Source organism: Pelodiscus sinensis, chromosome 28 (assembly GCF_052426305.1).
Source record: "Pelodiscus sinensis isolate ZL-2025 chromosome 28, ASM5242630v1, whole genome shotgun sequence".
NCBI lineage: Eukaryota > Metazoa > Chordata > Testudines > Trionychidae > Pelodiscus > Pelodiscus sinensis.
The window spans coordinates 18,224,377-18,252,113 of NC_143079.1; the positions used below are offsets into that span (position 1 = coordinate 18,224,377).

Consider the following 27,737-nt stretch of genomic DNA (forward strand, 5'->3'; position numbering starts at 1 on the left):
GGGCTCAGGGTCGGGGGTCTCAGTGGACCCCCTTGATTTTCATGCACACCTGGTCCTGGGTGGCCAGGCTGGCAGCTCTCCTGCCCTAGCCGGCCACTTTCCTGTGCCTAGTGCGGAGATCGTGGACGAGGTCCACGATGTCCGCACTAGCCCAGGAAGGTGCCCGCCTCTTGCGGTCCAGGGCAAGCTCCCGGGAGCCGCCAGCCTGGTCCCGGCAAGAGGGGGTGGGCTGGGGGGCATCGGGTGGGTGGCTCTGTGCCGTGCCAGGTGCAGGGTCTGCTAGCTGGGTGCTGGCAGGCTTGCACCTGGCACGGGCACCGTAGCCAGCCCGTGCCCCTTTAAGGGGTCCGGGGCCGGGAGGGGGGCATAGAGTTTCCCTGGTGTTGGCCAGAGTGGCCACCAGGGAAACCTGGGGAGGGCTAGCCTCCCACTAGTTCGAACTAAAGGGCTACACAGCCCTTAGTTCGAACTAGCTAGTTCGAACTAGGCGTTAGTCCTCGTAAAATGAGGTTTACCTAGTTCGAACTAAGCGCTCCGCTAGTTCGATTCAAATTCGAACTAGCGGAGCGCTAGTGTAGCGCATAGGAAAGTTAGTTCGAACTAACGTCCGTTAGTTCGAACTAACTTTCTAGTGTAGACATACCCTAACATCCTTAACCCCAAATCCCTGCACCTCCTCCTGAACCCCATTCCCCTGCCCCAAATCACAACCCCCTCCTGCCCTAGGTCCCAGCCCAAACCCCTCCACCCTGTCCTGCACCCTAGTCCCATTCCCCAGATCACAACCCAAACCCCTGCACCCTAGTCCCCTAACCCAAGTCACAACTGCCTCCTTCACCCAAACTCCCTGCCAGACCCCACAACCTCTCCTGCACCCCAGTCCCTTACCTCAAGCTCCCTTCTGCACCCAGCCTCCATCCCAGACCCCCACCTCCTCCATTGATATGGGAGAGTGCGGCCCTCGACCACTTTCTAAATTCTTGGAGTGCCCCCCCCCATCAGAAATTATTGCCCACCTCTGTCTTGGAAGCTGGGCAGTGAGCGTTATTACAGCTCTAGTGCCCATGTGGGAGCCAGGTGCTGCAAGGACAGAACAAGAGAATAAGGGAGTGCCTCAGCCTGGCCTGGGTGCCAGCTGGCTTTATAGCTCAAGCTGTAGCGGCTCCTTCACTAAGCTTAAGAGGTCCCAGGTTTAAATCTGCCTGGTGGGAGTTACATCACCACTTTGATTTTTTTTGGTGGGGCAGGAGAGGGATAGCTCAGTGATTTGAGCACTGACCTGCTAAGTGCAAGGCTGTGAGTTCAATCCTGGGGGCGCAAATCTGTCAGGGATGTACTTGGCCCTGTCATGAGGGTAGGGGACTGGAGTAGATGATCTCTCAAGATTCCTTCCAGCTCTATGAGATGGTATATCTTCATTTATTTTAAGAGGTTGCTGGCCCCGAAGGGCTCCCAGGCCAAGTGCAGACCAGGTCCCACACAGGGAGCAGCAAACACCGAGGTGGTGCGAGGATCCCAGAGCACCCTTAGGCCTCCCTGGCTGGGTCTGTCAGTTCTGTGGTGATCCTGCTCGGTCTGAGCTGGTCTCGGCGCCGGAGCAGCATTTCTTCTGCTGAACCCCCCGGGGCCTTTGTCAGTGTCTTGGCCTGATTGCTCTCCAAAGCCACACACTGGTGGCTTCTGTCCTGCTCTGCCAAAGGCTCCCATGGACTGTCACCAGGTCACTCCTCTTGCTTGGGCAGGTCCAGTAAGAAACCTGGGACTGAGCCTGCATGTGGCAGAGCTGTTCACTAGCACCCTCCCGTCGCCGTCTGAGTACCTGTCACACCCCGCTCCTGGGACCTCCAGAAATGCTGAATCCCATTTAGCTTTTGCCCCAGCACCCTGGCTTACAGAGCCAGCTGTGCCCTAGCACTGCTGGCTGCATCATTTCCCAGTGGAGTCCTTTCAGCACCCCAGACTGTCCCTTGCTCCTGTGGGCAGCCACATCTCACGTACCCGTCCTGCCCATGGTCAGTGCACAGCATTGGCCCAGTCCTCCACTGTCTTCTCTGACACTGTTTGGATGAGAATCAAGTCACTGTCCCTCTTAAAATAAGGGATCTTTCAGAAAAGGCTTTATTTTCCAAAAGATCTGCATCTAGACTGGCACTTTTTTCTGGCAAAACTCCGAGCCGGAAAAAAGTGGCAGCCATTTTTATGCAAATGAAATGGGGGGGATTTAAATCCCTGCTTCATTTGCAATTTGTCTAATTTGCATCCCTTTTCCAGAAAAGGGATGCAGTCTAGACACAGCCAGAGTGATTAACAGGGGGGCAGGTTAATTTCCCGCTCCCAGAGACTAGCCCCTTCCCCAGCTCTGACTCTGTGACTCTCTCCCCAGTGAACGTGACACTGGATCCAAGCACGGCAAATTCCTGGCTCGTCCTGTCTGCAGATTGGAAACGTGTGAGATGTGGAGACACGTACCAGGCTCTGCCCAGCACCCCTGAGAGATTTAAGAACTATCCCACTGTCCTGGGCGCTGAGGGGTTCGCGGGCGGGAGGTGTTACTGGGAGGTGGAGGTGGGGGACAAGCCTGAGTGGAACCTGGGGGTTTGCAGGGAATCAGTGAGCAGGAAGGAGGAGAACACACTCTCACCTGAGGATGGATACTGGGTTGTATGTCAGAGTGAGGGGGAATACCTGGCTTGCACCTCCCCCTCAACTCCCCTCCCCATGAGTTCCAGGCCCAGCCGGGTGGGGATTTTCCTAGACTACGAGGCGGGCGAGGTCTCGTTTTACAATGTGACTGACAGGTCCCATCTCTTCACCTTCACTGACACCTTCTCCGGGACGCTCCGCCCGTATTTCTATCCTGGCCTCTACGCTGGGGGCACGAACACAGATCCCCTGACAATCTGCCTGGTGCCAGCCCAGGACGGAGGGAATCCCAGCTCAGTCAGTGGAGGCAGCAGGGAGGAATGAGCTAGTGGAGAGAGAAGAGTGGTTAGCCCAGCTGGGCTGTGGCAGCAAGGAGAGATGAGGAGTGTTATCTCCACCCCTGTAGGGCTGGAAACACCCACATCGCTCCTGCTGCTAGTGCTCGCCCTGCTTTGCGAACACTGCCTGCCTGCTGAGCTCAGGCCTTGTCTTCACTTCCAGAAAGACCAATGCTGCGGAAGTCAATCTTCCGGCATTTGATAGAGCTGGTCTAGTGAGGACCTGCTAAATCAAATGCTGAGGGCACCCTTGTTGACAGCTGCATTGGGTGGGAGGGAATTCTCCTAGATGGAGTCGCATGTCCAGCATCAATTTTGTCCTTCAATGCAGAACTGGTCTGAGTAACTCCAGGCTACTGGGTCCCTCAGGGGCACTTCCTTGGCCTGAGCAGCATTAGCCATGGGCAGTGGGTGATGGCCCAGTTTGGGAAGGCAGCTAAAGCCCTGCCCCTTCCACCCAGGCCACACCCCTTCTACAAACCCCCCCTTCCCAGCCAAGCCCTGCCCTACCTTAGCTGAGGGCCAGGGCTGGAGCCTTTCCCCACGCAGCATGGCCCCAACCTTCCCTGGCTGCTGGGGAGCTGCATGGCCCAAGCCCTCATGAGTGGCTGGGCAACATAGGCCATTTGGGGCAGGCAATGCCTCCCCTTGCCTGCATTATGCACAGTTCATGGTACCAGCTTCTGGCTCCAGTTGCTGCAGCTGGCAGAGGGCTGGGAAAGCAAATCCTGTGCCTGCAGGCAGAAAGCAGCTGGGCTCCTGAGATTCCTCCTTTTAGCTAGAAAAGGAGACAGAGGATGCTACTTGCACAGAGCTGAGGAAGGACCGGGTTTGGGGGTGGGGGAATTGGTGGGCAGGTGCCCAGTCATTGGAGAGGACTTTCTCCATCTCCCAGTCCTAACTAGATGTGGGAGTGGGGGAAAGATTTCTGCTGCAGAAAATGCAGTTACTGCTCACTGGAGTTATGGTTTATTTGGATTCTTTTTAAAAAACTCTCGTCTCCTCCCCAAAAGTGTAATTGAAAATCACTTTTTAACACATTAGAATCACAAAAATGACAATATATTGTTTATGCCTAATGTCTCATTGGATGGCAGTTGAGAATTGTTTAACTGGCACAGAGATTGATTCACTGAATGCCACCCCCACCAGAAGTGTAAATTGTTTGGATTTAATTTTGCCTGGGAACATGTATTACAGCCAGGAGTGAAAGTAACTCACATTTCTTACAGGTACTGTTCTGTCACAACACATCCCATCCCTTGGGCGGGTGGGTTGTGATAGGACAGTACTGCTACGTCACATCAGACCAGACATGAATCTATTCCACCCGACAAGAAGTGAAAGCTGAATCCTGAAGAGGATTTGTAATGTCAGATACTGTGAATGTGAAACATTGTAATTAAAGCAGTTTCGTTCCCACTGGAGTGTGAGCAGATGGGAGGAGATATAGGGCAGGGGTTGGGGAGGGTAGGAGTCAAGATGTGAGGTACGGGCAGAAGTCAGGGCAGGGGGTTGTGGGATGGAGGGGCTCAGAGCAGGAGGTTGTGGGTGAGGCGCTCAGGGCTGGGGCCACCAGCACTGCCCAGCTGCTGTTCATCCCCATGGTTGGGTCATCTTAGTGGGATTATAACTGATGGGGGCAGGGAGAAGCCCTGGGAATGGTGGGCAGGTCTGGGCATTAACTCAGGGATCTTGGTAACTTTTCCCAGTAATTTTTAAATGCAATTTTTCTCTCTCACTCTCACCAGACTGAGCCTATTTTCTGGGGAAAAGAATAACGTGGCCACATGGAAGAGCTGATAAAAATCACATTGTTCGTTTCTCTCAGCTCCTTTCACTTCAGGAAGATGAGGTTTGCAACATTCCAGCTGAAAGCTGCAGCTGGAGTCTTATCTGGCACCTGAGCTGTGCTGGGCTGGGCACATCAGCCTTTGGAGCAACAGAACTTACCATGTCCCTGCAGCCTTACTTGGAGCGACCCCAGGGCTGTGGTTACTTTCCAACAGTTTCATGTTCAGGGCAGGATGGCAGAAACCCAGACAAGACAGAGTTTTCTTAGCTCGGTGTCTGCCTGTGACAACACAAGGGTCTGCTAGGCCCCCTAAGCACACACAGTGCAATACACATGGGGATGAGCTGTGTGCCCAGCCCGAGCCCATGGCAGAAGGAATCTGACCAACAGTTGCTGTGGTGGTCAGGTCATGTGAGAAGGTTCACAGGGTCTCAGACAGGCCAGAGCTCATTGATAGGAATTTCAGGCTGGGCAGGTCTTCAAGAAGACCCCACATCCTGCCCCTGTACTGTGGCAAGAGCCCAGTAAACCTGGCTGCACATGGCTTTATCCATAGAAAAAGACAGGAGGAGACTGCGCATGCAGCAGATGTCTGTCAGGGTGGGGGATGGATCGGTGGTGGCACCTTCATAAAGGATGATGCAGGTGGGGATATGGGAAGTAAAACAAGTCAGAAATATTAATTACGTAACCGGTTACAATTTTGTCAGTGACAGTATTTTTAACCTGCTGACAGGCAAGGCCAGTAGCAGACCTGGTCTCTCCTGGGGGCAGGGCTCTCTCGTGGGAACTGCCAGGGCTGGCCACAAGGATTTCCGGCAGGTGGGGATTCCCAGCAGCTGCAGACTGATGTTAGCTGCCAGGGGAATTGGGCACTGCTGGGGACAGTGGGGAGTTGAACTGGTAACTGGCACCGATAAGCATTTAGCTCATCAATTAACCAGTTTGAACTCTGGCTACAACCCAGTTGAATCCCAGTGGTGCCTGGCATGGCCCTGCGCTGCCTGGAGTGATGCTGTGGATGGACTCAATGCACTCGGGGCCCCACACAGTGTCCAGGCCAATTATCTCATCTAGTGCTGGCTGTAGCATCTGAGTTTAACCCCTCATGGAGCAGCCCAGAAGTTCAGCATCTCAGTGGGAAACCTCCTCTCCCTGCTGGGCCTGGGGCCTGTAACAAAGCATCTTTCCCTCCAAGGGCCACACTTCATCACTGTTCAGTGATGCTGGGGGGCGGGGGGGGGAAAATGCGGCCTAGTGGTTAGTGTAGCCTTGGACTGAGCCTGGAGACAGCAGGGCTCAGGGCTAAACTCTGTCACTGATTTGCTTGGTGACCATGAGGGAACTTGCTGCCTCACTTTCCCTTTTCATCATTTGTCTAACTAGACTGTGACCTGCTCAGGGCAGGGATTGTCCCTTGCTGGGTGCTGTGCAGGGCTCTGATTCCATTGTGGGTCTATGAGACAAATGACAGATTACTGACTGGCTGAGAAGCAGTAGTAACAGCTTGTAACCTCCTTTTCTCCAGTCCTGAGACAGCTCACTCCCATAGACTGGCCTGTAGCTCCTATGAGCTAAACCTCTCTGATTACACAAGGGAAGGTGTTAACAAACACCCCTCCTGTCACCAGATTCAGAGAGACATTTCCCACATCAGGTATCTGTAAAGCCTTGATGTACATTGCCACAAAGCCAGAGCATTTACTTTTTATAGCATCTCTTGTACCATGAAGGCTTTAAAGAGCCATGTCACACCTATGCCAGGGAACAGTCAGTGAAATTAGCCTGTAAGTAAAACCCAACTTTATTTCCCATTACACTGGACAGCAACTCTGTACCTTGTACTCCTGGGCAGCTTCCTGTATAGGCGCCACCATTTGATCCCAGGATCTGTCACACCCCACACAGATGGGAGTTTCATCCTCTTCACAGAACAGCTTCAGAGCCTCCTGGTGCTCCCCTTCAGAGCCTCCCTGGTGCTGTCCCATGTTGCTCTCTTTGCTGCCTGGAAACTCAGCAGCTTGGCTAGTTCTACCATGGTTGTCAGCTGCCGGTTGTGCCAGCGGGGTCTCTGCTGCCCAGTGTTTCTGCACCAACAGCTGAGGGGGGCCTGGCAGGAACTGTGCCCACACTCTAGAGGGACAAGGACTGCGAAATCCTCCAGACAGACGGGACGTGGCGCTTCCTCCCAGAGACTTTCCACGGGACCCTCTGCAGCCATGGCTGCTTCTGGGCTGGGGAACAGAGGTAGTTTCAATTTCCTGAGTTCAGCAATGGGGGCAGGTCCAGAGGGCGGGTGCGTGATGCACCAGCACTGAGGCTAAAAAAAATCAAAAATTAAAAAAAAAAATCTTCCCCCTGTCTGTGCCCCTCATGCCAGGGACCCTCCTCATCCTGTGTTCAAATCCCTCCCCTGCACACTCTGCAGTCCCCCTCTCAGCCCCTCTGTGCACCTTCAGCCTGCACCCAGCCCTCCCCTCCCTCCGCCCAAGCCTGCCAGGGAGAGCATCAGGAAGCACCAACAGCCAGAGAGGGGGCACGCCATGCACTGAGATGAATTTTTATAATTCAACAACAGAGGAAAAAAGCAGCACCGAGCCAGCCTGAGACAAGGCCATTGCACAGCTAGAGCAGAGCCCCCAGACCCTGCTCCCAGAAGGTGCATCCTGATACCCAAAGCCTGACCAACAAGCAGCACAGGATGGTGGGTCACAACCACTCCTCCTTCCTCAGCCCAGCTGTGCCAATCTCCTCAACTCCCAAAAGCTGAGCTGCAGCCCCCCAGCCTTGCCACACCTTGTCCCCTCCCCCACAGCCTGTGTGCGCCCATCAGACAGACCCCACACACAGGGATGCCCTGCAAGTGCCAGATGGGTGCTGCTGCCATCTCTCCTCAAAACCCAACCCCCCCACTCTCCTGCCTCACCAAACCACTCCCCTGCCATGAGCCAGGCACAGCCACTCACCCAGCAGCTGCCACCCCACAAACAAGGCTGCCCCAGTACTGAGCCTGGTCCCGCAGCTACATGGGGGTGAAGCAGGAGTGAGGAGCGGGGTCCCCAGCAGGCCTAAGGCCCAAAAGTCAAATCCGCACAGGCACAGCACAGGGCTGTCCCAGCTGTTTGGAGCAGTGGGCCTACCTGGAAGCCAATCATGCACTGTGGAGGGAAACGAACCCATCCCCCATCTAAGCGAAGGGTAAAGCAGAAACCCCATCCCGGGCACAGCCCTAGCTGGGGCCAGGCAGTAGCTGCATGAAACAGCAGGGTCAGGCTGGCAGGCTCTGCCTGGGCAGCCCTGGGCTGCAGCAGCAGCACATCTCTCTCCCAGGCCTGGCCTGGGCTTCAGATGGAGCTGGGAGCAGCCCCCAGGAATATTCCAGCCTATAGGATGTTGGGTCCATGTGCCTGTGGGGCGCTTTTGCAGGTGTGTCCTTCCCCTCTTCACTCCACCCTGATCAGGAGGAACCCTCGGGGCATTATCTGTGGTGATGCAAGGACAGCCAGGCCAGGCAAGATTCACTGAAGTATATAAGTACAGGTAGCAGCACTGATGGACCGGAACATTTTTGTCAGTAACCCTTGAGTTAACTTTTCACAATGGCGTGAAAATAAGCATTTCTGTGCCCTTGCTACCAGTCTGAGTTTTCACAGGTGCAGGGAGCGAGGGGGGAATAGGTCACTAGTGAGTGAGACCACAATGCCTGGCAGCAGGCACTGGGATTCCAAATGTTAACACTTTATTGCCAGATTGGCAGCATCACCTCTCAAAAAATGCAAACAAATAAGGTCTTAAACTGAACAACTAAGTTCTCAGGCAGCATTATTCTTACCTGGCATCGGGGTTGCTCTCGTTATGAGCTGAAGAATTTTCCACTGGTTTGTGTGTGTAGAGTAGGGCAGGGATGTTACACTGAGATTCATTTGCTGTTACTACTCTTCAAACCTTAAAGGGCTGCGGGGAGCATGGGGCCCCCCAGGAGAACTCTCCAGCTGGCCCCGGCTGCACATGGTGTTTCAAAGAGGCAGCCCAGGGGCTGGCCCCAGCCTCCAGGCAGCGCTGCCCCTTTTAAAGCCCCCCCCCCTCTTCCCCTGCAAGTGCCAGGGGAGCAGTGCAAGGGCAAGTACGCGAATGCTGCAGTTATTGCCCCCCCTCCGCCCCCTTGCTGTGAGCCAGGCTCAGAGTCTCCATACAGAAGGCGGAGGGGGGGGGCCTTGGGGACACTCTGACTCGTCTATTGACACCCCATCAGCGTTTGCTCCCCGTGCAGGGCACCGACCCGTCACATCGCTACACAGGGCCGGGGGGGGGAGTAACTAGCCCCCCTCTGGCGGAGCCAGCGCTGGTGCTGGGGGAGGGGCTGTAGCGTGGGGGGGGTGGGATTCCATCGGCCCGTCAGTCACGTGCCTGCCCCGCCCCGCCCCCGGCCCTTGTCCCCAACGCACCAGCACGGGCCGCGCCGCGCGCAACGAGCCGCCCCCCAGAGATTTGGGTCCAAGAGGGACCTCCCGCTACTCCCGCAGCGATTGAACCCCCGGACCAGCGACAGCCCCGCGGCGTCCCGCCCCCGCCTCACCCCGCCCGACGTCTCCTCTCGTCCCGGCCCCGCCCGCAGCAGCGCGGCGAGTAACGGCCCCAACGGCTCCCCCAGAACTCGCCCCGGGCAGCGCGCGGCGCATGCGCAGTGGCGACCGCCTCCCTACCCGCGCGCGGAGTCGGACGCTGCTGCGGGCTCCGCCCAGGGACCAATCGCAGCGGGGCCTGGGCAGGGGCCGGGAGCGACGGGCGGGGGAGACGCGTTGAAAACCCGGCCGGGGCGCTGAGGAAGGGGGTGGGCGGGGTCAGACCGCGCGTGCGCAGCGCATCCGTGACTCCGCTCCCGGATCAGCGCCGGGGCTTAGCTCAGACCGGGAGCTGCCTGGCCGCGCCCCCGCCCCGCGGGGTTGGACGCCCCAAGCCCGGCAGCTGCAGCAGCTGCTGGGGGCGGGGCCGGGCACCGCGTGTCACAACACGGGGGGGGTGGAGCCAGAGGGGCTGCCGGGGGCGGGGCTTGTGCTGCTTTTCCCTGCGCTGAGCCCCGGGGTGTTTCTGCCCTTAGTAATGGGGGGGGGGAGCAGCCCCCCACAACAGGCAGCAGCTGCCCTTGGTCTGACGTGGGGGGCACCCAAAGCGGGTCACAGCCCGTGTCAGAAGCGGCAGCTGGGGGGGCACAGACCGACTCTGAGGATGGTCGGGCAGAAAAGGGCGAACGGGGGGGGGAGTCGGATGAAAACGGAGTGAATCCCTGGGCAGCCTGTGCACACAGACACACACACCCACACCTGGCCCGGCCTCTGACCCAGGCAGCAGGGCGCCCTGGGGGGACATAGACACACGGGCGGGGGATGGAGCCAGAAGTCTCCAGGGCAGTGGGGGGAACCGCAGCGGGGGAGGGGCAGCAGCTGGTCTGGGCAAAGTGGGGCTGAGTCTCGCGGGGTGGGGGGGTGGCTCTGCCCTCAAGCCCGGTGACCTAGTTCTGCCCTGTTGCTGGACAGAACAGCCACGTCCCTGCCCAGGCCCAGATTGTGTCTGAGCTCTGGGGCCAGCTACCCCCCCTGGAGCCATTGGGCCTGAGCTTGTGGGGCCTGAGGGGAGGAGAACACAAGGGGCTGGAGCTGGGGTCTGTGGCCGCTCTGCTCAGGGAAATGGGGCAATGAAGCAGAGAGCATTATCACCCCTATTCTCCACTCCATCTGGGGCAGTAAAACAGCCTGTTGGGGGGGGCAACCCTGCCTTAGCAGCTGGGAGACACTGGTCCCCAAATGGGTCTTGGCTCTGATGATCATTAATGAGGGGTGAGTCACATGCCTCAGCAGCACCCCAGTATTATTGGGTGCAAAAGGGAACCATTTGATTGTGAAACATAAGGGATAAATGGGGGGAGGGGTTTAATCCTTCTACCCTTTAGTCTCCCTCCACAACTAGGAGCATGACTCAGGGCAACAGCTCCCCTTCCAGAAAGGAGATGATGCTGCAATTAAAAGCTGTGAGGAAAAGCCCCAGACCTGAGAGGATTTTCGCTCAGTAACTGACAATGGCCATTGGACCAGCCTGTTGATACGGCTGAGCAAAACCACACTGCATCTGCCAGACAATTAATACACCCAAGCAAAGCAGGAGCAGACTATCCAGGGTCCCGCCCCAGTCCTCGCTCCCAGCTCACTCTACCGGACACAGTCCTTCAGCTCCTGCCTACGCCTATAAACGGGACTAGCACCAGCTTCTGGGTGCCTTAGGAAACCCCTGACCCTGTAGCATCTGAGAGACTAGCAAAAAATCTAGAAAGTGTCATGAGCTTCCGTGGCACAACCCACTGCCTCAGACGGCAAACATGGAGCAGGGGGCGGTGCCCATGAAAACTCATTTTTGTTTCTTTTAGGTACAGACTAACACGGCTCCCCCTGAGCCTTTTAACCAGGCAAGGTTCTGTGTCTGTACCTGCCTGGGAGTTTTCTTAGGTAGCTTGGTGCTCGTTTGGGGGCATGTCTGGGGCTCCGATTTCTGTGGGCCTTTTTTTCTTTTTTCATTTCTGTCTGGCAAGTGTGATTGGCTCCCAGTTGTGCAACCTACTTAGGGGGAAAAAAAAGCAGCTTGAATAGGCTGCGCTGCTTCCTCCGATCCAGAAACGAAACCAACCCACAGGAAGGGCCATGGCTGCCAGCAATCTGGCCGGGAGCTTCCAGGACGAGGCAATGTGTCCCATCTGCCTGGAGTATTTCACAGACCCGGTGACCATCGAGTGTGGGCACAACTTCTGCCGGGCCTGCCTCAGCCAGTGCTGGGGGGAGTCGGAGCCCAACTTCTCCTGCCCCCAGTGCAGAGAGACCATCCTGCAGAGACACCTGCGGCCCAACTACCAGCTGGGGAACCTGGTGGAGCTGGTGAAACGCCTGCGGCTCCCGGCGGGGCCAGCGCTCGAGGGGCAGCCAAGATGTGAGAGACACCAAGAAGCCCTGAAGCTCTTCTGCCAGGAGGATCAAGCCCCCATCTGTGTGGTGTGCGACAGGTCCCAGGAGCACCGCACACACACAGTGGTGCCCATCGAGGAGGCTGCCCAGGAGTACAAGGTAGGGACCAGGCTCTGCAGGGCGGGGAGTTACAGGAGCAGTTTCTCTGCAGCGACAGAGCCCCCTGCGTGTGTCTGCCCTGCCCTGGGTAGAGCCAGGGGCCTGCCTGGGAACTGCATCCAGCCACATGGGGCTGGGCCATGCCCAGCAGTGCTGCTGGGCAGTTACCGTGGGCTGGAGAGGGGGGACCTGCTCCCCCAGCCTCACTGCTCCGTGGCGCTGTTCTCACTGGGCACGAGCCAATGGCCCCAAGCAGCCCCCAGAGCCGCTGTCTGTGTTTGCAGGAGCAAATCCTGAGCCGCCTGCAGCGTCTGCGGGAGGAGAGAGACGCGCTCCGGGGCCTGGAATCCGACTGGGCCAAGGAGAGCGAGAGGCTCCTGGTAGGTGCCTGGCCCTGCCCAGCCGCTTTGCATGGGGGAGGGGCAGCGACAGCATCGGGGTGGGGGAGGGGGTATGTCTCTGTGCTAGCCGGTGTCTGGGTCATTCAGAAGGTTAAAGGGTTTCAGGGTCGTGCAGGGACACAGCTCAGAGTCACCTGAACCCATGGGGGGCAGCCTCCGCTAGGGTTGCCAGATGGTTTAACAAAAAATACCAAACAGCCCCCCTTCTCCCTCCAAAAAAAAAAACACTGTGAAAAAATTCTGTTGAGGAAAAAAAAAGGGGGAGACCAAAGTTATTTAGCAAAAAAAAAAAAGGGGGAAGGCGCTGCACCTTTAAATGGCCCCGTACTGCTCACTCCCCCACCTGCGCCAGACACAGCAGGGGAAAATTGTCCCTGCCTGGCTTCCGTCCGTGGGAAATAGGAAATACCGGACATTTCACATGTCTGGTATTTTAGGAGTTTTTTTTACCAGACAGGAGACCCGAATAACAGACAGGTCAGGCAAAAACCGGACACGTGGCAACCCTAGCCTCCACTCGCAGCTACCTGGTGTAAATCTGGAGAGTGACCCCACTGGGGTTTGGGTCAGGCTCCTCTGTTACCCTGGTGTTAGTTCCCACTGGGGTCGGTGGGTTCACCCCCGGGTAGCTGGGAGCAGCCTCTGGCTCTGCTTCTCTCCCGCGGGGGGCAGGGGTGAGGCCTGTCAAACTGCTGCATGTGCCCAGCTGTGGCAGGGTCAGGCTGAGGGGAGATCTGTGCTGACCCCCGGGTGTGAGTGTCAGACACCCCAGGGATGCCAGCGGCTGGTTTGGGCCCCATTTCCCATGCCCTGGGCTGCACCTCAGTCTGTTGGTGCCGTGACGGGGGTTGGGGTGATTTTTGGTGACACTTTTGCCCTGGGACAAGCCCTGGGCCAGACCCAGCCAGCCTGGCAAAGACACAGAGTGAAACACTCTGCACAGCCCGGACAAGGCCCTGCCACTTCCCACGGCCCCACTCACCCGCGTCCCTGCCCCGCCCGCTCTGCACCCCCAGAGGCAGACGGACATGGAGCGGCAGCTGGTGTGCTGGGAGTGCGAGCGGCTGCGGCAGTTCCTGGCGGAGCGAGAGCGCCTCCTGCTGGCCCGGCTGGGGGAGCTGGACAAGGAGATTGGGAGGAGCAGGGAGGAACACGCCGCCCGCCTGGGCGAGATTTCCCAGCTCAGCGCCCTGATCTCGGAGCTGGAGGAGACGTGTCGGCAGCCAGCGCTGGAATTGCTGCAGGTGAGACGGGGTCAGACCGCCTGGAGCCCAGTGTGGGGAGGGGACCCCCTGAGTCACTGGGGGCTCACAGGGTAACTCAGCGCAGAGAGCAAGGCCCAGTGTGGCTGCAGGGCCGGGGCCCCAGGGCTGCAGAGATGCAGGAGTTTGGCCCATTGGGAAGGCTGGTGAAAAAGTGTACCTGGCCCCCCTGCAAAGCAGCTGATGTAAAAGGGGCTCGACTCCCCCTAGCACAGCCCTTCAGTGGGTCTGCCACCTGGGGGAGCAACCTGTGGGGTAGGGGAGCCATTTGGGGTAGGGGCTGGGCTGGGCCATGGGCAGTGACTCTCTGCTCTGTCTCCTTCCACTCTAGGGTGTGAGAAGCGCCGTGAGCAGGTAGGTCCAGGCTCCATCTGCCCCTCACCCCCTTTCATGCTGGGAGAAGGCTCAGAGCCCAGGCAGTGAATCCAGCCCCAGCCGCCAACCATGGGCCTGTCTCACCCTCTGAACCCTGCCTCCTCTGTACCCACCGCCCTGGGGCCACTGCCGTTATGGTTGTATGAGGCACCTTGGGAGGGGACTGCCCCACAGCTCTGGGCTGGGGAACCCTCCCCGGGGGCCGGGCTGGCTCAGGGGAATATTAATAGGGCTGAGGCCTGTCACCCCAAGGGTCCATCTGGGACCCGGCCCCAGCTTTGGCCTGGCCCATGGGGGGGCCTCTGGGGAAAGAGCCGAGTGTCCCAGGCCAGGCCTTGGGGGGAGTGTCCCCATCCCACAGCCCCCACTCCATGGGGAGTGACCAGGCCCCTGAGGGCTGAGCGGAGAAGCTGAGGAGCGGCTGGGCCCAGAGAACAGGCCCCTCTCTCAGCCCTGGGAGCCGCCCAGCCAGGTTCTAGGGGGCACATGGGCTGGGCCTGGTGCTGCCTGGGCTGTTTCCCTCTGGCTGGAGAGAGGCCCCCCAGGCTGTGCCAGCAGGAAAAACTCCCTGGGCAGCCGAGGTCCAGGCCCTGTGAGCTCTGCCTGTGGCCCAGCCCCCACCTGCTCCCCTGTGTGGCTGGGGGGGGGGGGAGGCAGGAGACCAATGACACCCTCGTGTCTCTGCAGGGGCGAGGAGGCGACGTCGCCGCATCCTGCGCCCAAGTGCCCGGAGCTGGAGCGGAGAATCCGGGACTTCCCAGGAGAGAACAGTCTCCAGGGGGCCGTGACGGGATTCCTGGGTACGGGGCGGCGCTGCTGGGGGCTCCTCTCTCACTTTCTGGGGGTATAGGGAGGGGGGTGGAAAGGCCCAGCTGGGTCTCTGAGACCCCAGGGTCTGCTCCTGGGGGGCTGGCGGGTTCCTGAGCCCTAGAGGGGCAGGGAGCTACTCTGAGCAGAACAGCAGGATCCCAGCGGGATGCGAATGGCAGAGAACAGGCGTGGGGAGTGCAGGTACCTCCCCTGCTGTCCCTGCGGCCGCCCCCTCCTGCTCCCAAGCAGAGAGTCCCCCAGCCCAGCCTGCGTGGGCCGAGGGGCAGGGGAAGGTTTCTGGGGACGCTGGGAGCTGGTTGCCGTGGGAGACGTTGTCACAGACTCAGGGCCCGAGTCCCAGCTCCCTGGACATTCACGGAGCCTCCCTAACTGACACCAGCCGCGCGCCTGGGCCCGGTGTCTGAACCCCTTGGGCCAGACGCTCAGAGCTGGGCAGGTGCCCGGTGAGTCACACAGGGGCCTGGCGGGAGTTTCAGAAGCCCCAGAGCAGCTGGGCCCCTAACTCCCTCTGATGTCCATAGGAGTTGGGCACCTCCCCTGTTCCAGCGCGTGTGAAATCCCAGGGACCTCTCTGCATGGCTGGAGGTGCAAACACCTGAGAGAAGCTGGCTCTGGGGCCTTACTCCCCAGGGCCCGTCTGCCCCCCCACTGACGGGTTTTTCTCTTCCCTTCCAGGGGTGCTGGCTGCGGAGAGAGGTGAGGAACCCGGGCGCTGCCCTAGGGCCGGGCACCGCAGCTGCTGGGAGCCTGTTCCCCTGCCTGGAGCAGCCCTGGGGCTGGGCGGGCGCAAGGGGATCGACGCAGGGGGGAGTCCAGCCGGGGAGCATGGGTCAGAGCAGCTGAGGGGAGACAGAGGCTGTGGGGAGCCAGGGCAGAGCCAGGGGCGGTGGAAGGAGCCAGGACATTCCTGCTCCCTATCCGGGGGCTCTGCGGTGGGAATTCTCACCTCTCTCTCTCTCTCTCTGCTTGTTCCAGGACTCAGGCGAGCCCGAGAATTCGCAGGTAACTGGCCTTGCTCTGGTGTCGGTGACGCCATCTCCCGCCCTCGGGAGCCCGGGGAGGGGCTGGGGGTGTTGTGGAGCCGGGTTGTGACTCCAGAGCTAAGGCCGGGAGACACTTCTCACCTGAACCCTGATCATCCCCCCTCGGCCTGGGGTGGGAAACCGCTTCCTGGCAGGGTGCCCTCGGCGCTTTGCAGCCTGGGGAGAAAACTCCGGGCATGTCCAGCCAGTGGGGCTGGGCCCTGGGCAAACCCAGGGTCTGGCTTTGGGCCCCGTCTCCTGTTTAACCAAACGGTCTATGTCTATACTGAACTGTTTTGTGCAAGAAATATGAAAATGAGACAAAGCATGGAATATTGCTATGCCTCATTTGCATAATTAATTCAGCTTTATTTTTGCACATGAGGTTTTTGCAAAAAAAGGCACCGTCTACACCGCTCCTTTTTTTGCAACAGTCTCTTGTGCAAAAAGCGGTCGCTCGTTAATTATGCAAATTAGGTGTGGCAGTATTCCACGCTTTGCCTCATTTGCATATTTCTTGCGCAAAACAGCACAGTGTAGACGTATCCAAGGGGTCTGTCTGCTCGGCCCAGGGCAGCAAGTCTCCAAGCCGGGGAGAGCACACAGAAGGGGCTTGGCTGTGTCAGCGCAGGCCGGGTGAAGGCCCCGATATCTGAGGGGGGCTCGGCAGAGAAGATCGTGTGAGATCGGAGGTGACAGCCCCCCAAGTTCTTCAGGGCTATTTAGTGCTGGGGCACGAACCCCATAACCAGAGTCTGCTCCTCCCGGCTCTGGAACGTACTGCCCATCTGGGTAGCCAAACCTGCCGTGTCTGCAGAGCCCAGTGTGAGACCTCAGCGTGTCTGCCCCAGGGCTGGGTGAGGGGAGCCGGGGGGTGGGAGCTGGGACAGTCACTAGCTGCAGACACCTGCGCCCCTGGGGCTCTGGGCGGGGCTCTGTGGCCAGTGCCGGTGCTGGGAGACGCCGGGGAAGTGGCAGAGGGTCTGTGCCGCTCGCAGGGCCCAGGGGACACGTCGCTCTGGGCAGAGAGTTCAGGCTGGAGCCGAGTCTCCACTGGCAGCCGGGTCTGTGGGCTGAGATCAGGGCTGGGAGGATTTTCCTGGCCAGGGCACATTTCACAGCCGCTCTGGAGTGTCCCAGCTGGTGCCCTGAGCCCAGCCTGTCCGGCACCGTGTGGGGCTGGGGTTGGGGACAGTCCCTCCCTGCCAGTCACTGGGGCCTGGGCGCCTCAGCTGCTCAGGCAGGTTTGCAGAGGGGCTGGGCAATCGGGTGCTAATGGTTCATCGGCAGAACAATTTGATTTGGGGTCCAGTGAAACCCTTCCCGGCCCCAGGCTGAGTTTGCTGGCGAGTGTCCATGGACAGAGCCAGGTGCCGCCGCTTCCCTTCCAGCCTGTAGCCCAGGGGCTAGGACCCAGTGGGGAGCTGCAGGTCCCATCCCTGTGTGGGGCAGGGCAGGGATGGGAATGTGGGTCCCCCCTCAGGTGGGGGCTGGAACCGCTGGGGTCCAGGGGTCTGACGTAGGGTCCCTCAGTCTCTGCTGCTGCGGATGCTCCCTGGGTCTAAACACGGCCCTGGGCAGAGTGTGGGGGTGAGACTGGCTCTGCAGCACAGTGGGGCAGCCCCGCCTGGGAGTCCAGCCCTCAGCCCCAGTGACCTGCAGTTACTGACCCATAACTCAGTGAGGGGAGGGGCACGGCCCCGGCACAGCAGTGTCTGAGGCCGTGGGAGCCGGGTTCCCTTGCACTGATGCATCTGCCCCCGTGCAAACCCCCAGTGCAGCCACGTGGGTGTGAACTGGGACTGGCCCCAGTGCAGCTTCTCCCAGGTGGAAGGGACAGGAGATGGGAAATTACCCCCTCTCCTCCCCACTGCCCTCATTAGCAACAGCCCATTGGCTTGTGTTTACTCCCCCTTCCCATCCTCCACTGCCCTGCCCCTCCTAAAAGCCCGGGAGGAGGGGCTGGTCCAGGGAAATAGAGGCCTGTCCCTCTGCTCCCTCCCTCTGTCTGTCCTGATGCTTCACCCCTCAATCCCCCTGGCACCTGCCCTTCCCTCACTGCCCTCTATTGCCTGTCCCCTGCCACCTTCTTCTCTGTGCCCACCCCTCACTGCCCTCTGCCCCAGTTCTCCTCACGTTCCTCTGCGCCCTCACATGTGACTTGCATCATTCCCCTCCTTCAGCCCCTCTGCCCCAGCATCCACCCCTCTCTCCCCTCCCTCTCCCTTTTGTCTGCCCCTCCCTTCCCCCTTCTGTCCCCTGGCACCTGCCCCTCCCCCTGCCCTCTGGTGCCCTCCCTTCCCTTGCCCCCTTCAGCCTCCAATAGCTGCTTCACACCTGGCCCCTTGTTGGCCCTGGTACCTGTCCTACTCCAGGCTGCACCCCTGAGTCCCTGGTACCTCCTGCTTGTACCCTGTAGCCCCCGGCATCCACCCCTTCGTCCTCCCACCCCCTGGCACCTGCCACTCCTCCCACCCATTGTGCCCTCTAGTCCCTGGCATCTGCCCCACCTAGGCCTGAGCATGAGCCTTTCCCTCGCCCACCTGTGCCTGCCCTTTACCTCACATCCCCAGCCCCTTCTACCGTCCCCTTGGTTCTGCCCTTGCCCTCCCCTCTGCCTCCCGACACCTGCACCATCCCCCTCCCCAAAGCACTCATGCCAGCCCCTTTGTACTCCCCTCCCCTAGCCCCCTGGGCCCATCTCTCTCCGCTGCTTGCCCCATGCAAGTCCCTGCCCTTGGCCCCTTTGAGCCCCCTAATGTTTGCCCCTTCTCCTCCCTCCTCCTCTAGCCCATTGGCGCCCTCCCCTCCGGATCCTGCCCCTCCCCTCCCCTTCTCCTAACCTCTGGATCCTGCCCCTCCCCTCCCCTTCTCCTAACCTCTGGGTCCTGCCCCTCCACTCACCTTTCCTCTGCTCCCCTTGTGTCCTCCCTTCTCCACACCCAACTCTCTGGCCCCCCTGTGCTCCCCTGTTCCCTTGTCCCCCCTGGTGCCTGCCCCTCTGCTCACTGCCCTGCTTGCCTCTGCTGCTCTGCTCAGCCCTTCCCCCGGGACTGCTCCTTCCCTTGCCCATCTCTGGCACCCACTCCCATGCCCCTCCCCCCTTGATAACCACCCTCCTCTTGCTGCCCTTTTGCCCCCTGGGTTCTGCCCCCCATACTCCTGTCACCTTTCCCCTTGTCACCTGCCCCATCTCCCACCCCCTCCTTGCCCCTGGGGCCACGTGAGGCCTGGAGAATGTGGGCAGATGTGGAGAACGTGAGTCAGGAAGTGTCATTTCCCCTTCACTGCACACAGGAGCCAGGGGCACCCAGTGACGTGACCAGGCAGCGAGACTGACCCACACAAAGGCAGCGTTTCCTCAGGCAGCGCAGTCGGCCGGTGGGACTCTGCCGGGGGTGGGGTGAAGGCCAAAGTGACAACATGGCTCAGAAAGGGCAAGATCCGTTCACGGAGGGTCGCTCCATCAGTGGCTCTGAGCCAGGGTGGGCAGGGATGCGCCAGCCTGATCTGAGTGTCCCTAGTCTCTGTGTGCTGGACACTGGGAGTGGGTGACAGGGGAGGGATCACGAGACGATTCCCTCCTCTGCTCATTCCCTCTGGCTGCTCCAGGCGCTGCCGTGGCAGGAGGCAGGACACTGGGCAGAGGGACCAGGGGTCTGGCCCAATATGGCTGTTTTTGCATAAATATTAATTAAAATAATAACACTGTCAACACAAACTCCCCCGGCTACTGGCCTGTCACGCTAGCGATGTCATGACACAACAACTTTGCCAAATAATGAATTTTTAAAAGTCTTGGCCTCCTAGGAAACGTGTTTTTCTATCTGGTTCCCAGACACAAAGCAGGGTGCTGGAGTAAAGTCACTGACACAGTCCCACAGACCCATGTTCTGGCTGCTGCTGTTTCTGCGCCACCGTTCCCGCTACTGCTCCGTCCCCAATGGCCCGGCCCCGGCACCTTCTGCTTCCCGCCCCCCCCGTGCCCTCGGCCTGTCCCTCCAGTCCCACCAGCTCTGAGTGATGGCAACTCTGAGTAGGCAACCTTGCGGCTAGAGCAGGCTGGGCTGTGCCCCCACACCCGGCCGCCCTGCACACTGTCCCCAGCAGGGCTCGGCCCTGAGAGCTCTGTAACTGCAGCTCCAGCCGTCACTGAACCAAGCCAAAGGCTCCGTCTGGCCCAGGCAACTCTGTCTGCATGGGAGAGAGGGGCCGGCAAACCCCTGGGCCACCCACCCTCTTCTCACCAGCCCCCGGCAGCCACACCCTGCTCCCCACCGCAGGGCGTGTGGGGGTGGCCAGGGCTTAACCTGTCACCAGAGAGGGGCCGGGCTCCAGCACATTTGTTATTTTCCCAACTAATGGGCTGAGCCCAGAGGTGCCGGGGCTGGGAACCGCCAGGCCCAGAGGTCTCAGAGGGGCCAATTGATTCTGTATCTTAAAAAACCTTCAAAAACCAAGGAGTGGTTCTGTAGCACCTGAGAAACCAACAACCAATCCAGTCGTCTCTCTGTCAGTCTGTGGGCGCTGCAGGACTGTGTGAGTCCAGAGGTGCCGGGGCTGGGAACGGACGAGCCCAGAGGGGTCGGAGCTGAGCCCTGGGAAGCCCCATCACAGATTCGGTGCTGAGGGCCCCCCCCCAGGCAGGCCCAGCCCAGCTCTGCTGCTGCCCGTCACTCAGACACTAAAAGGGTCCCGGCATTTCCTGACCCCACATGGCACCTCAGTGGTTTGTGCCCAGCCCCAGGCAGAACGGATCCCGGGCAGCCCAGCTCTGTGGGCCAGGCCCCCAGGCAGGGCAGGCGTGTCCCTGGCAATACAGGCTGGGCCTGGCGCCTCCCCCACCCGGCTCCTCACGAGCTGTCAGGAGTGGGGGGGGGGGACTGCCTCGGACCCTGTTTACACACTAGTGGGTCCGCCAGGGCAGCACAGACAGCAGCCAGAAGAGCTCGTCCGGGTCCTGCTGTCACACCCGCCCTGCGCTCTCAGGGGAGAGTCAGGAGCCGCCCAGCGGATCAGCAGAGCGTTCACATGGCCACAGCCCGTGTGTCTCCTGGGCGCGCCTCAGTGCACATCATAAAATGTATTCTGCACACGGCTAGGCACAGTTGGAGGGAGCACTGGTGTACACTCCCCTGCACACCCAGGATCCTAGGGAAATGTTGGCTGGAACCTGCCCCTCTCTTCACCCCCCTCTGTGCTCATGGTGCCTGTTCCTCTTGCCTCCATTGCCCCCCTTCTACCCCTCTCATCTGTGCCTCCCCTTCCCTCTCCCAATATCAGCCTGTCCCCTTCCCCCAGCCCCACTGACACCTTCCCACCCCTCCCCCGCTCCTCCTGCCCTTTCCCTTCACTGTCTCCCCCTTGGCCCCTGTTAGCCCTGGTGCCTGCTCCTCCCCTGCCCCATTGCTGCCAACCTGCCTGCTCCTCCTCTGCCCCCTGCCTTTAACCCCTCGCCTGGTACCTTTCTAGCCCCCTGACACCCACCCTTCCCTCACCTTCCCACCCACTGAGGATCAAACCTTCCCTCTCCCCCCATCTGCCCTGGTGCCTTCCTCATCCCTGTCCCCCGGCATTTCTCTCTCCCCTGCTCTGCCCCTTCTTGCTTCCCCTTTCTCCTCCTGCCCTGCCCCCTTCCCTCAGCACAAGCCCCTTTCCTCTCCCCCACCCCACCCTGGTACCTGCCCCCTCCCCTCACATTTCCTCCACCTTCCCCTTAATTCTCCTCTGCCCCCCTGACCCTGCATCCCTCATCCCCCTCTAGCCCCTGGGACCAGCCCCTCTGGTCACTGCTCCTCTGCCTCCCTTAGGCCCCTCTCTGCCTCCACTTCAGTCAGAGTCACAAAACTGGCAGGGACTTCGAGAGTCATCGAGTCCAGTCCCCTGCCCTCACGGCAGGACCAAGCACCATCCAGACCATCCCTGACAGGTGTGTGTCCAACCCGCTCTTCAATATCTCCAGGGATGGAGACTCCACAACCCCCCAGGCAGCTTATTCCAGTGTCTCACCACCTGGACAGGCAGGAAGTTTTTTCTAATGTCCAACCTCAACCTCCCTGGCTGCAGTTTAAGCCCATTGCTGCTTGTCCTGCACTCAGAGGCCAGGGAGAAGCATTTCCCCCTCCTCCTTGTGATGCCCTTTTAGGTACCTGAAAACCGCTCTCATGTCCCCTCTCAGTCTTCTCCTTTCCAAACTAAACAAGCCCAATTCCTCCAGCCTCCCCTCCTAGCTCATGTTCTCTCGACCTTTCATCGTTCTTGTTGCTCTTCTCTGGACCCTCCAATTTCTCCGCCTCTCTCCTGAAATGTGGGGCCCAGAACTGGACACACGACTCCAGCTGAGGCCTGATCAGCGCAGGGCAGAGCGGAAGGACGACTCCTCGTGTCTCGCTCACAGCGCTCCTGGGAATCTGCCTCCCTGGGGCCTGCTCTTCCCTTTGCCCCTCGGCCTGCCAGGGGTCTCCTCCCTGGGCCCCCCTTTGGGTCCTGTGGTGTAGGCCCCACCCCATCTCTGCCCCCTGGTGCCCACATCTCCTCCCCCCTCTGCCTCCCTAGGGCCTGCCTTTCCCCACACCCCTCTGTCTGTGCCCCTATGCTCCCTTCCTCCCCCTCTGCCCCCTGGTGTCCACCCCTCCCTCTGCCCTCCTTGCATCTGCCCCTCCACTCAGCCCTCCTGGGGACTGCCCCTTCCCTCACCCCTCTGTCCCCTTGTGCCTGCTCATCTTGCCCCACATTGGCCCTACGGTTGCTCCCTCTGCTCCATCCCTCCCCCTCTGCCCCATCATCTGCCCCTCCCCCTTCCTCTCCCAGCAATACCCTGCCCCTCCCCCCACTGCCAGCTTGCCGCCCGACCCCCGCTCCTCCTGCCCTTTTCCCCCTTTGTCTCCTCAGTGGCAGAGGGGCCCTGACTCCCCTCAGGTAATAAGCCCCCCCCCCCCCGCACAGCGATTAACGGGGGGGCAGGTTAATTTCCCCCTGAACCCAGGGACCCGCCCCTGCCCCTGGCCCTGACTCTGTGACTCTCTCCCCAGTGGACGTGACGCTGGATCCAGACACGGCTCATCCCAACCTCGTCCTGTCTGAGGATCGGAAACGTGTGAGACACAGAGACACGCGCCAGGATCTGCCCGACACCCCGGAGAGATTTGACCCTTGTATCTGTGTGCTGGGCGCCGAGGGGTTCGCGGGTGGGCGGCGTTACTGGGAGGTGGGGGTGGGAGACAAGACAGGCTGGGACCTGGGGGTCTGCAGGGAATCTGTGAGCAGGAAGGGGACAGTCGCACTCAACCAAACAAGGATACTGGGCTATGAGTCTGAGGAATGGGGATAAATACACAGTCTCCACCTCCCCCCCGACCCCCCTCCCCATGAGCACCAGGCCCAGCCGGGTGGGGATTTTCCTGGACTACGAGGCGGGCGAGGTCTCGTTTTACAATGTGACTGACGGGTCCCATCTCTTCACCTTTACTGGTACCTTCTCCGGGACGCTCTGCCCATATTTCAATCCCTGTACCAACGCCGGGGGCACCAACGCGGCTCCCCTGACCATCTGCCCGGTGCCAGCCCAGGCGGGAGGGGATCCCTGCCCCTGACAGTGACCCCGCAGCACCGACCGGCCCCTCCCAGCGCTGCGGCTCTTCCCCCAGGGCAGGGCCGGTTACTGCAGGTCCCTGGATGTTTTGTGCCAAGCGGTCACTGCCCCTTTCCCTTTGCAACTGGAGCCTCCAGTGGAAAACCGGACACCTGGCAGCCCAGCCCAGGCTGGTGAATGGGACCCCCTGGTTGGAAGGAGCCCAGGCTGCTTTTCCCCCCTGACCCAGGTTTGCTCCACCCCAGCACAGGGTGAGGCTGGTAAGAAACGTGGCCAGACAGCGGGTGGGGTTTGCTGCCCTAACCTTGCCCCGTCCCCTGCCCCAGATGAGGGGGGAGGGGACTTTCACTCCTGTCAGAGTTTTCTACTGCTGTGAAATCTCAGTGTCAAATATGAAAGAAAAAACGTTTTCTAATTTAGAAACGTGTTATTGTAACAAGGTGTCAGCACAAGAACCTTTTCTTTTACAGTTCACCAGCTTTTTATTAAAAATCTATTTTTAGAAATGGAATTTTTGACCTTTTTCTTCCCTTACAGCTATATCTATGTTTGACTTATTTACAGGGCATTGTGTGTATGTCAGCTGCAGCACTTCAAGCAATCCGAAACATTTCTGTGAACACAATTCGTTATGGCATTGTCAGACTGTCATGAATCGACCCACCGTCTCCCCTCTACACCCCTGGCTCCTTGAGGTGGGAGCCGGACCGGCTCGAGTTCACAGCCCTTTGTGGGGCGGAGTGGGGGGTCCAGGCCCACCCTCTCTCCGGACCCCGACCCAGGGCCCTAACACCAAGAGTGTGGCTCTTGGCGGTAGCAGGGGTGAGTGTACCCCAAACACACCTGCTCCCGGGATTCACGGCCCGCCCTGGGCCGCTTCCACTCCGCCAGCGTTACGACCCGGCGTCTCTCTTCTCCTCCCCTCCTACTGTCCCATGCTCCGTACTCCCTCTCCTCCCGCAGTCCTCGTTCGTGTCTTCCCCCTTCCTTGATGTCCCGTCTCCCCCTTTATACCGTCCTCCCTCCCCTGTCGTTCCCAGGCTCCCCCCACTTCCGGGTTTTCCTCCCGGCACTGTCCGCGCGCGCCCGTGACATCAGCGTCACTCCCGGGCGCACGCTGATGACGCGCCTCTTCCCCGGCGTCCAGCACCCGCGGACCCTTCGCCCTGGCCCGTACCTTGCGCCGCTGGTGAGTGGCGGGGTTGCTTCACCCCGTCACACAGACTGTTCAGTGACAATGTCCATGTGTCATAACCAGTGCAGCCACACACATGTGCAGCTGCTCCCTCACTCTCTTGCCCTGACCAGCTCTCTCTCGAAAGCAGGGCTCATACACCCCATACTGCGCTGCACCTTTGAACATTCATAGGTGAAAAAAAACATAGAATGAATTAACCAATCTCATTAGATTCACGTGATTTTATAATATTCTTTGAATTTCTGGCTGCATTAACTCCTGCGATTTTCAACTGTCTAGCTACAGATCTCTGGTAATCAAGATATGGCCCCTCCCTGCCTGCTCTTGCATCAATTAACACCGCTCTGTCCTCAACCTGACATCCTGCCTTCCTCTCCATAGAAATCTCTGCTGCAACGTCGTCTTTAGTTTATTTTTCTATAGAAATATTCGCAGCCAGTGTGCATTGATTTCAGTGCAGTGTTGGGCTCTTCATGTCCTTGGTTATAAAGACACAACAAATGCAGTTTGGTAAAGAAATAGAGAAGGGATTCTTTTACCGAGTCACAACAAATTAGCTTAATTGTATTAAAGATGCTGGCACATAATGACTCCTAACATGGAGTGTGGTGAAGTTTGCTTTCTTCCCAGCCACAAATCAATGGAAAAGATCACAGTTTTGTTTGTCATACATTTAGGGGATGTCTGCACAGCAGCGTTATTTCAGAATAACTGACTTTATTTCGAAAGAACAACATGCGCATTGCAACAGCGAGCCGTTACTTCGAAGTAATGTCGAGCGGGGGGGCCGTGTCTCTTGTGGCGGTGGTTTGCTAGGCCAGTGTGGACACCCCGGGCGTTAAAGGGGTGGGATCCTATAATCTGTGCAATCATGGGCCAGGGTAGATGTGGCAGAGCTGGTTATTGCGAAGGCCACAAAGAGATTTACGTGTCCTCGGAACACGTGTCCTGCACTCGAAGGGATTCTCTACCCTGGCTGAGGGACAGCACTGAAAAGTGCCGGGCAGCGTTCCCTCTAAGGTGTGCACCTGCACAGCCGCGCACAAAAAATTCTCCACCCACCTCCTTCCCTCCTCCACAGAGGTGAGTGGCGCATGCTCTCGCGGGCGGGGGCTGCTGTGGCCCTCGTGGTGGGGGGTAGGGGGAAATGGAGGGCCTGGTCCAGAGACTGAGGTCTGCATTGAGGTCACATGGTGGCAACCTGCTCCGGCCATGTGGTGAGGGGCCAGGGCCCAGCTGGGGCTTGCTGGGGGGCTAGTGCCTGCTGCGTGGTGGGGAGGTTTGCTCTGGTGGGGAGCCAGGGGCTGCTGCATGGAGGTGTGGGGGGTGCTGCTCCAGTGAGGAGCCAAGGGCTGCCGCATGGCGGGGGGCTGGGGCCTGCTCTGATGGGGGCCCAGGGCATACCACATGGTGGGGGTGGGAGGTGTTTCTCAGGCAGGGAGCCAGGACATGCTGCATGGTGAGGGGGCTACTCTGGGGTGGGGCTGGGGAAACCAGGGTCTGCCACAGGGCGGGGGAGCTACTCAGGTGGGGAGCCAGGGCCTGGTGTGTGGTGAGGGCTACTCTAGGGGGCGGGGGAGCCAGAGCCTGCTGTGGCCACATAGTGAGGGGAAGGGGGGGGGGGGGAGCCAGGGCCCACTCTGGCAGCCAGGGCCCTGGTCCAGTGGCTGGAGGCCTGTGCTGAGGCCACAGGTTTTGGGGCACAGGGCCGGCTTTAGGAAGTGCGGGGCCCAATTCGAATAGTTTTGGCAGGGCCCCACAACCCAGAATTTTTTGTAGAGCAAAAAAAAAGGACACAACCACACCCAAATATCACATCAGAAGTAGATGTGATCTAAATGTATATCAATATAGTTGAACACTTTCAAAAAAAAATGCCATCCTTTATGATGCAAAATTTTACACAAAATTAAATCAGTTGCCTTAAGTGTAGGTCAAATATTTTCAATTGCAAACTATCCAATCTTTTCAATAAAGTTTAAAGTTTGATTTTTAAAAAGTTACCGAGAGCGTTGCAGTTTTCTGTTACATTGATTTACTTTTTAAATAGCAAAAATGGAGTCTGTTAAGAAAGTGTCAGTTCTGTGGTCAAATTCCAGCCCTTAGTGATTTCAGCACCAATGATTTCACTAGGTAATATGGTACCTCACCACCACTGCCTCCTTTGCACTGCCCTTTAACACATATTGCCTGCATGTAGAGTCCAAGGTCAGTCTACACAAGATTTTATCAATGATTTTTGCTCAAGCAATCACTGAGACAAGACAAGGACTCTCAATTGATTCTAGTCAGCTCTGCCTTTAAACACGGTGGCTGCGTCTAGACTGGCATGATTTTGCGGAAATGCTTTTAACGGAAAAGTTTTTCCTTTAAAAGTATTTCCGCAAAAGAGCGTCTAGATTTTGCGCAAAGGCACCTGTGGCCAGTCTAGATGCAATTTTCCGCAAGAAATCCCCGATCACCATTTTGCGAATTGGGGCTTTCTTACGCAAAAAATTCCTTCCCTGTCTACACTGGCCCTCTTGCGCAAGTATTATTTAAATCGCCGCTTCATTTTCCTATGTCGGGTAGCCTAACCTACATGCCTCTGATGACAGAGGCATGTAGTCTAGACGTACCCTGGCACAAGAGCCTCTTCCACAACAATGGTGGCTCATTAGATATGCAAATGAGGTTCACCCGTTCCGTTGCCCACTTGCCACTGTTCCTACCGGCCGCCCGCCAGCCACTCCCTCCAGCCACCCCATCTATGCTGCTGTGGGTACCAGTGTCTCACCACACTGTGAAATCAGACCAGAGACGGACACTGTCAGGAAACACTCATATCGGAAACGCTCCTCTGGATGCTGGGAGCACCAGAGCCGTGTGCCGCTGCCATCTGCCTGCTCCGTGGACATCTTCCCATTGCAGAGATTGCGCCAAGCCAGACTTTGACTAGACAGCCCCTCTCTGGGCACCCAGGGGCTACATCTACTCTGCAGGCTTCTTGCTCAAGAATGGCCGTTCTTGCACAAAAACTTGAGGAGCATCTACACTGAATGCACGTTCTTGTGCAAGTAAATGTACGGAAAAACGTAGGAAAAGAGGGCTTCTTGTGCAAAAGTTATTCCTCTCCCCATGAGGAATAATCTCTTGTGCAAGAGCTCTTGCACAAGAAGGTAGTATGAATGGGCAA

General features: G+C 58.8%; 1 protein-coding gene, 1 long non-coding RNA gene and 1 pseudogene across 4 annotated transcripts in view; 2 read left to right on the forward strand and 1 right to left on the reverse strand.

Moving 5' to 3' along the window:
* The window catches only part of LOC149521346 (E3 ubiquitin-protein ligase TRIM39-like), a 27,761-nt gene extending 23,353 nt beyond the window's left edge, over window positions 1–4,408 (forward strand). The window contains 1 exon segment of the mRNA XM_089773759.1: window positions 2,381–4,408. Within this exon segment, the coding sequence (XP_089629885.1) occupies window positions 2,381–2,967 (587 nt within the window). The 3' untranslated portion in view covers window positions 2,968–4,408.
* Window positions 1–9,499, reverse strand: part of LOC149521347 (uncharacterized) — an 11,869-nt gene extending 2,370 nt beyond the window's left edge. The window contains exons 1-2 of one of the 2 annotated variants that reach the window (XR_016348000.1): window positions 9,353–9,499; window positions 6,615–7,096 (exon numbers count right to left, since the gene is read on the reverse strand). This is a non-coding gene — a long non-coding RNA (uncharacterized LOC149521347). The other variant, XR_016347998.1, reaches the window with a different exon arrangement.
* A 535-nt stretch (window positions 9,500–10,034) lies between these two features.
* On the forward strand, window positions 10,035–25,820 carry LOC149521348 (zinc finger protein RFP-like; annotated as a pseudogene). Its single transcript, XR_016348006.1, has 8 exons — window positions 10,035–11,882; window positions 12,167–12,262; window positions 13,300–13,527; window positions 13,877–13,899; window positions 14,608–14,720; window positions 15,427–15,447; window positions 15,727–15,753; window positions 22,805–25,820. The product of XR_016348006.1 is annotated as a zinc finger protein RFP-like (transcript).
* The last annotated feature ends 1,917 nt before the right edge of the window (window positions 25,821–27,737 follow it).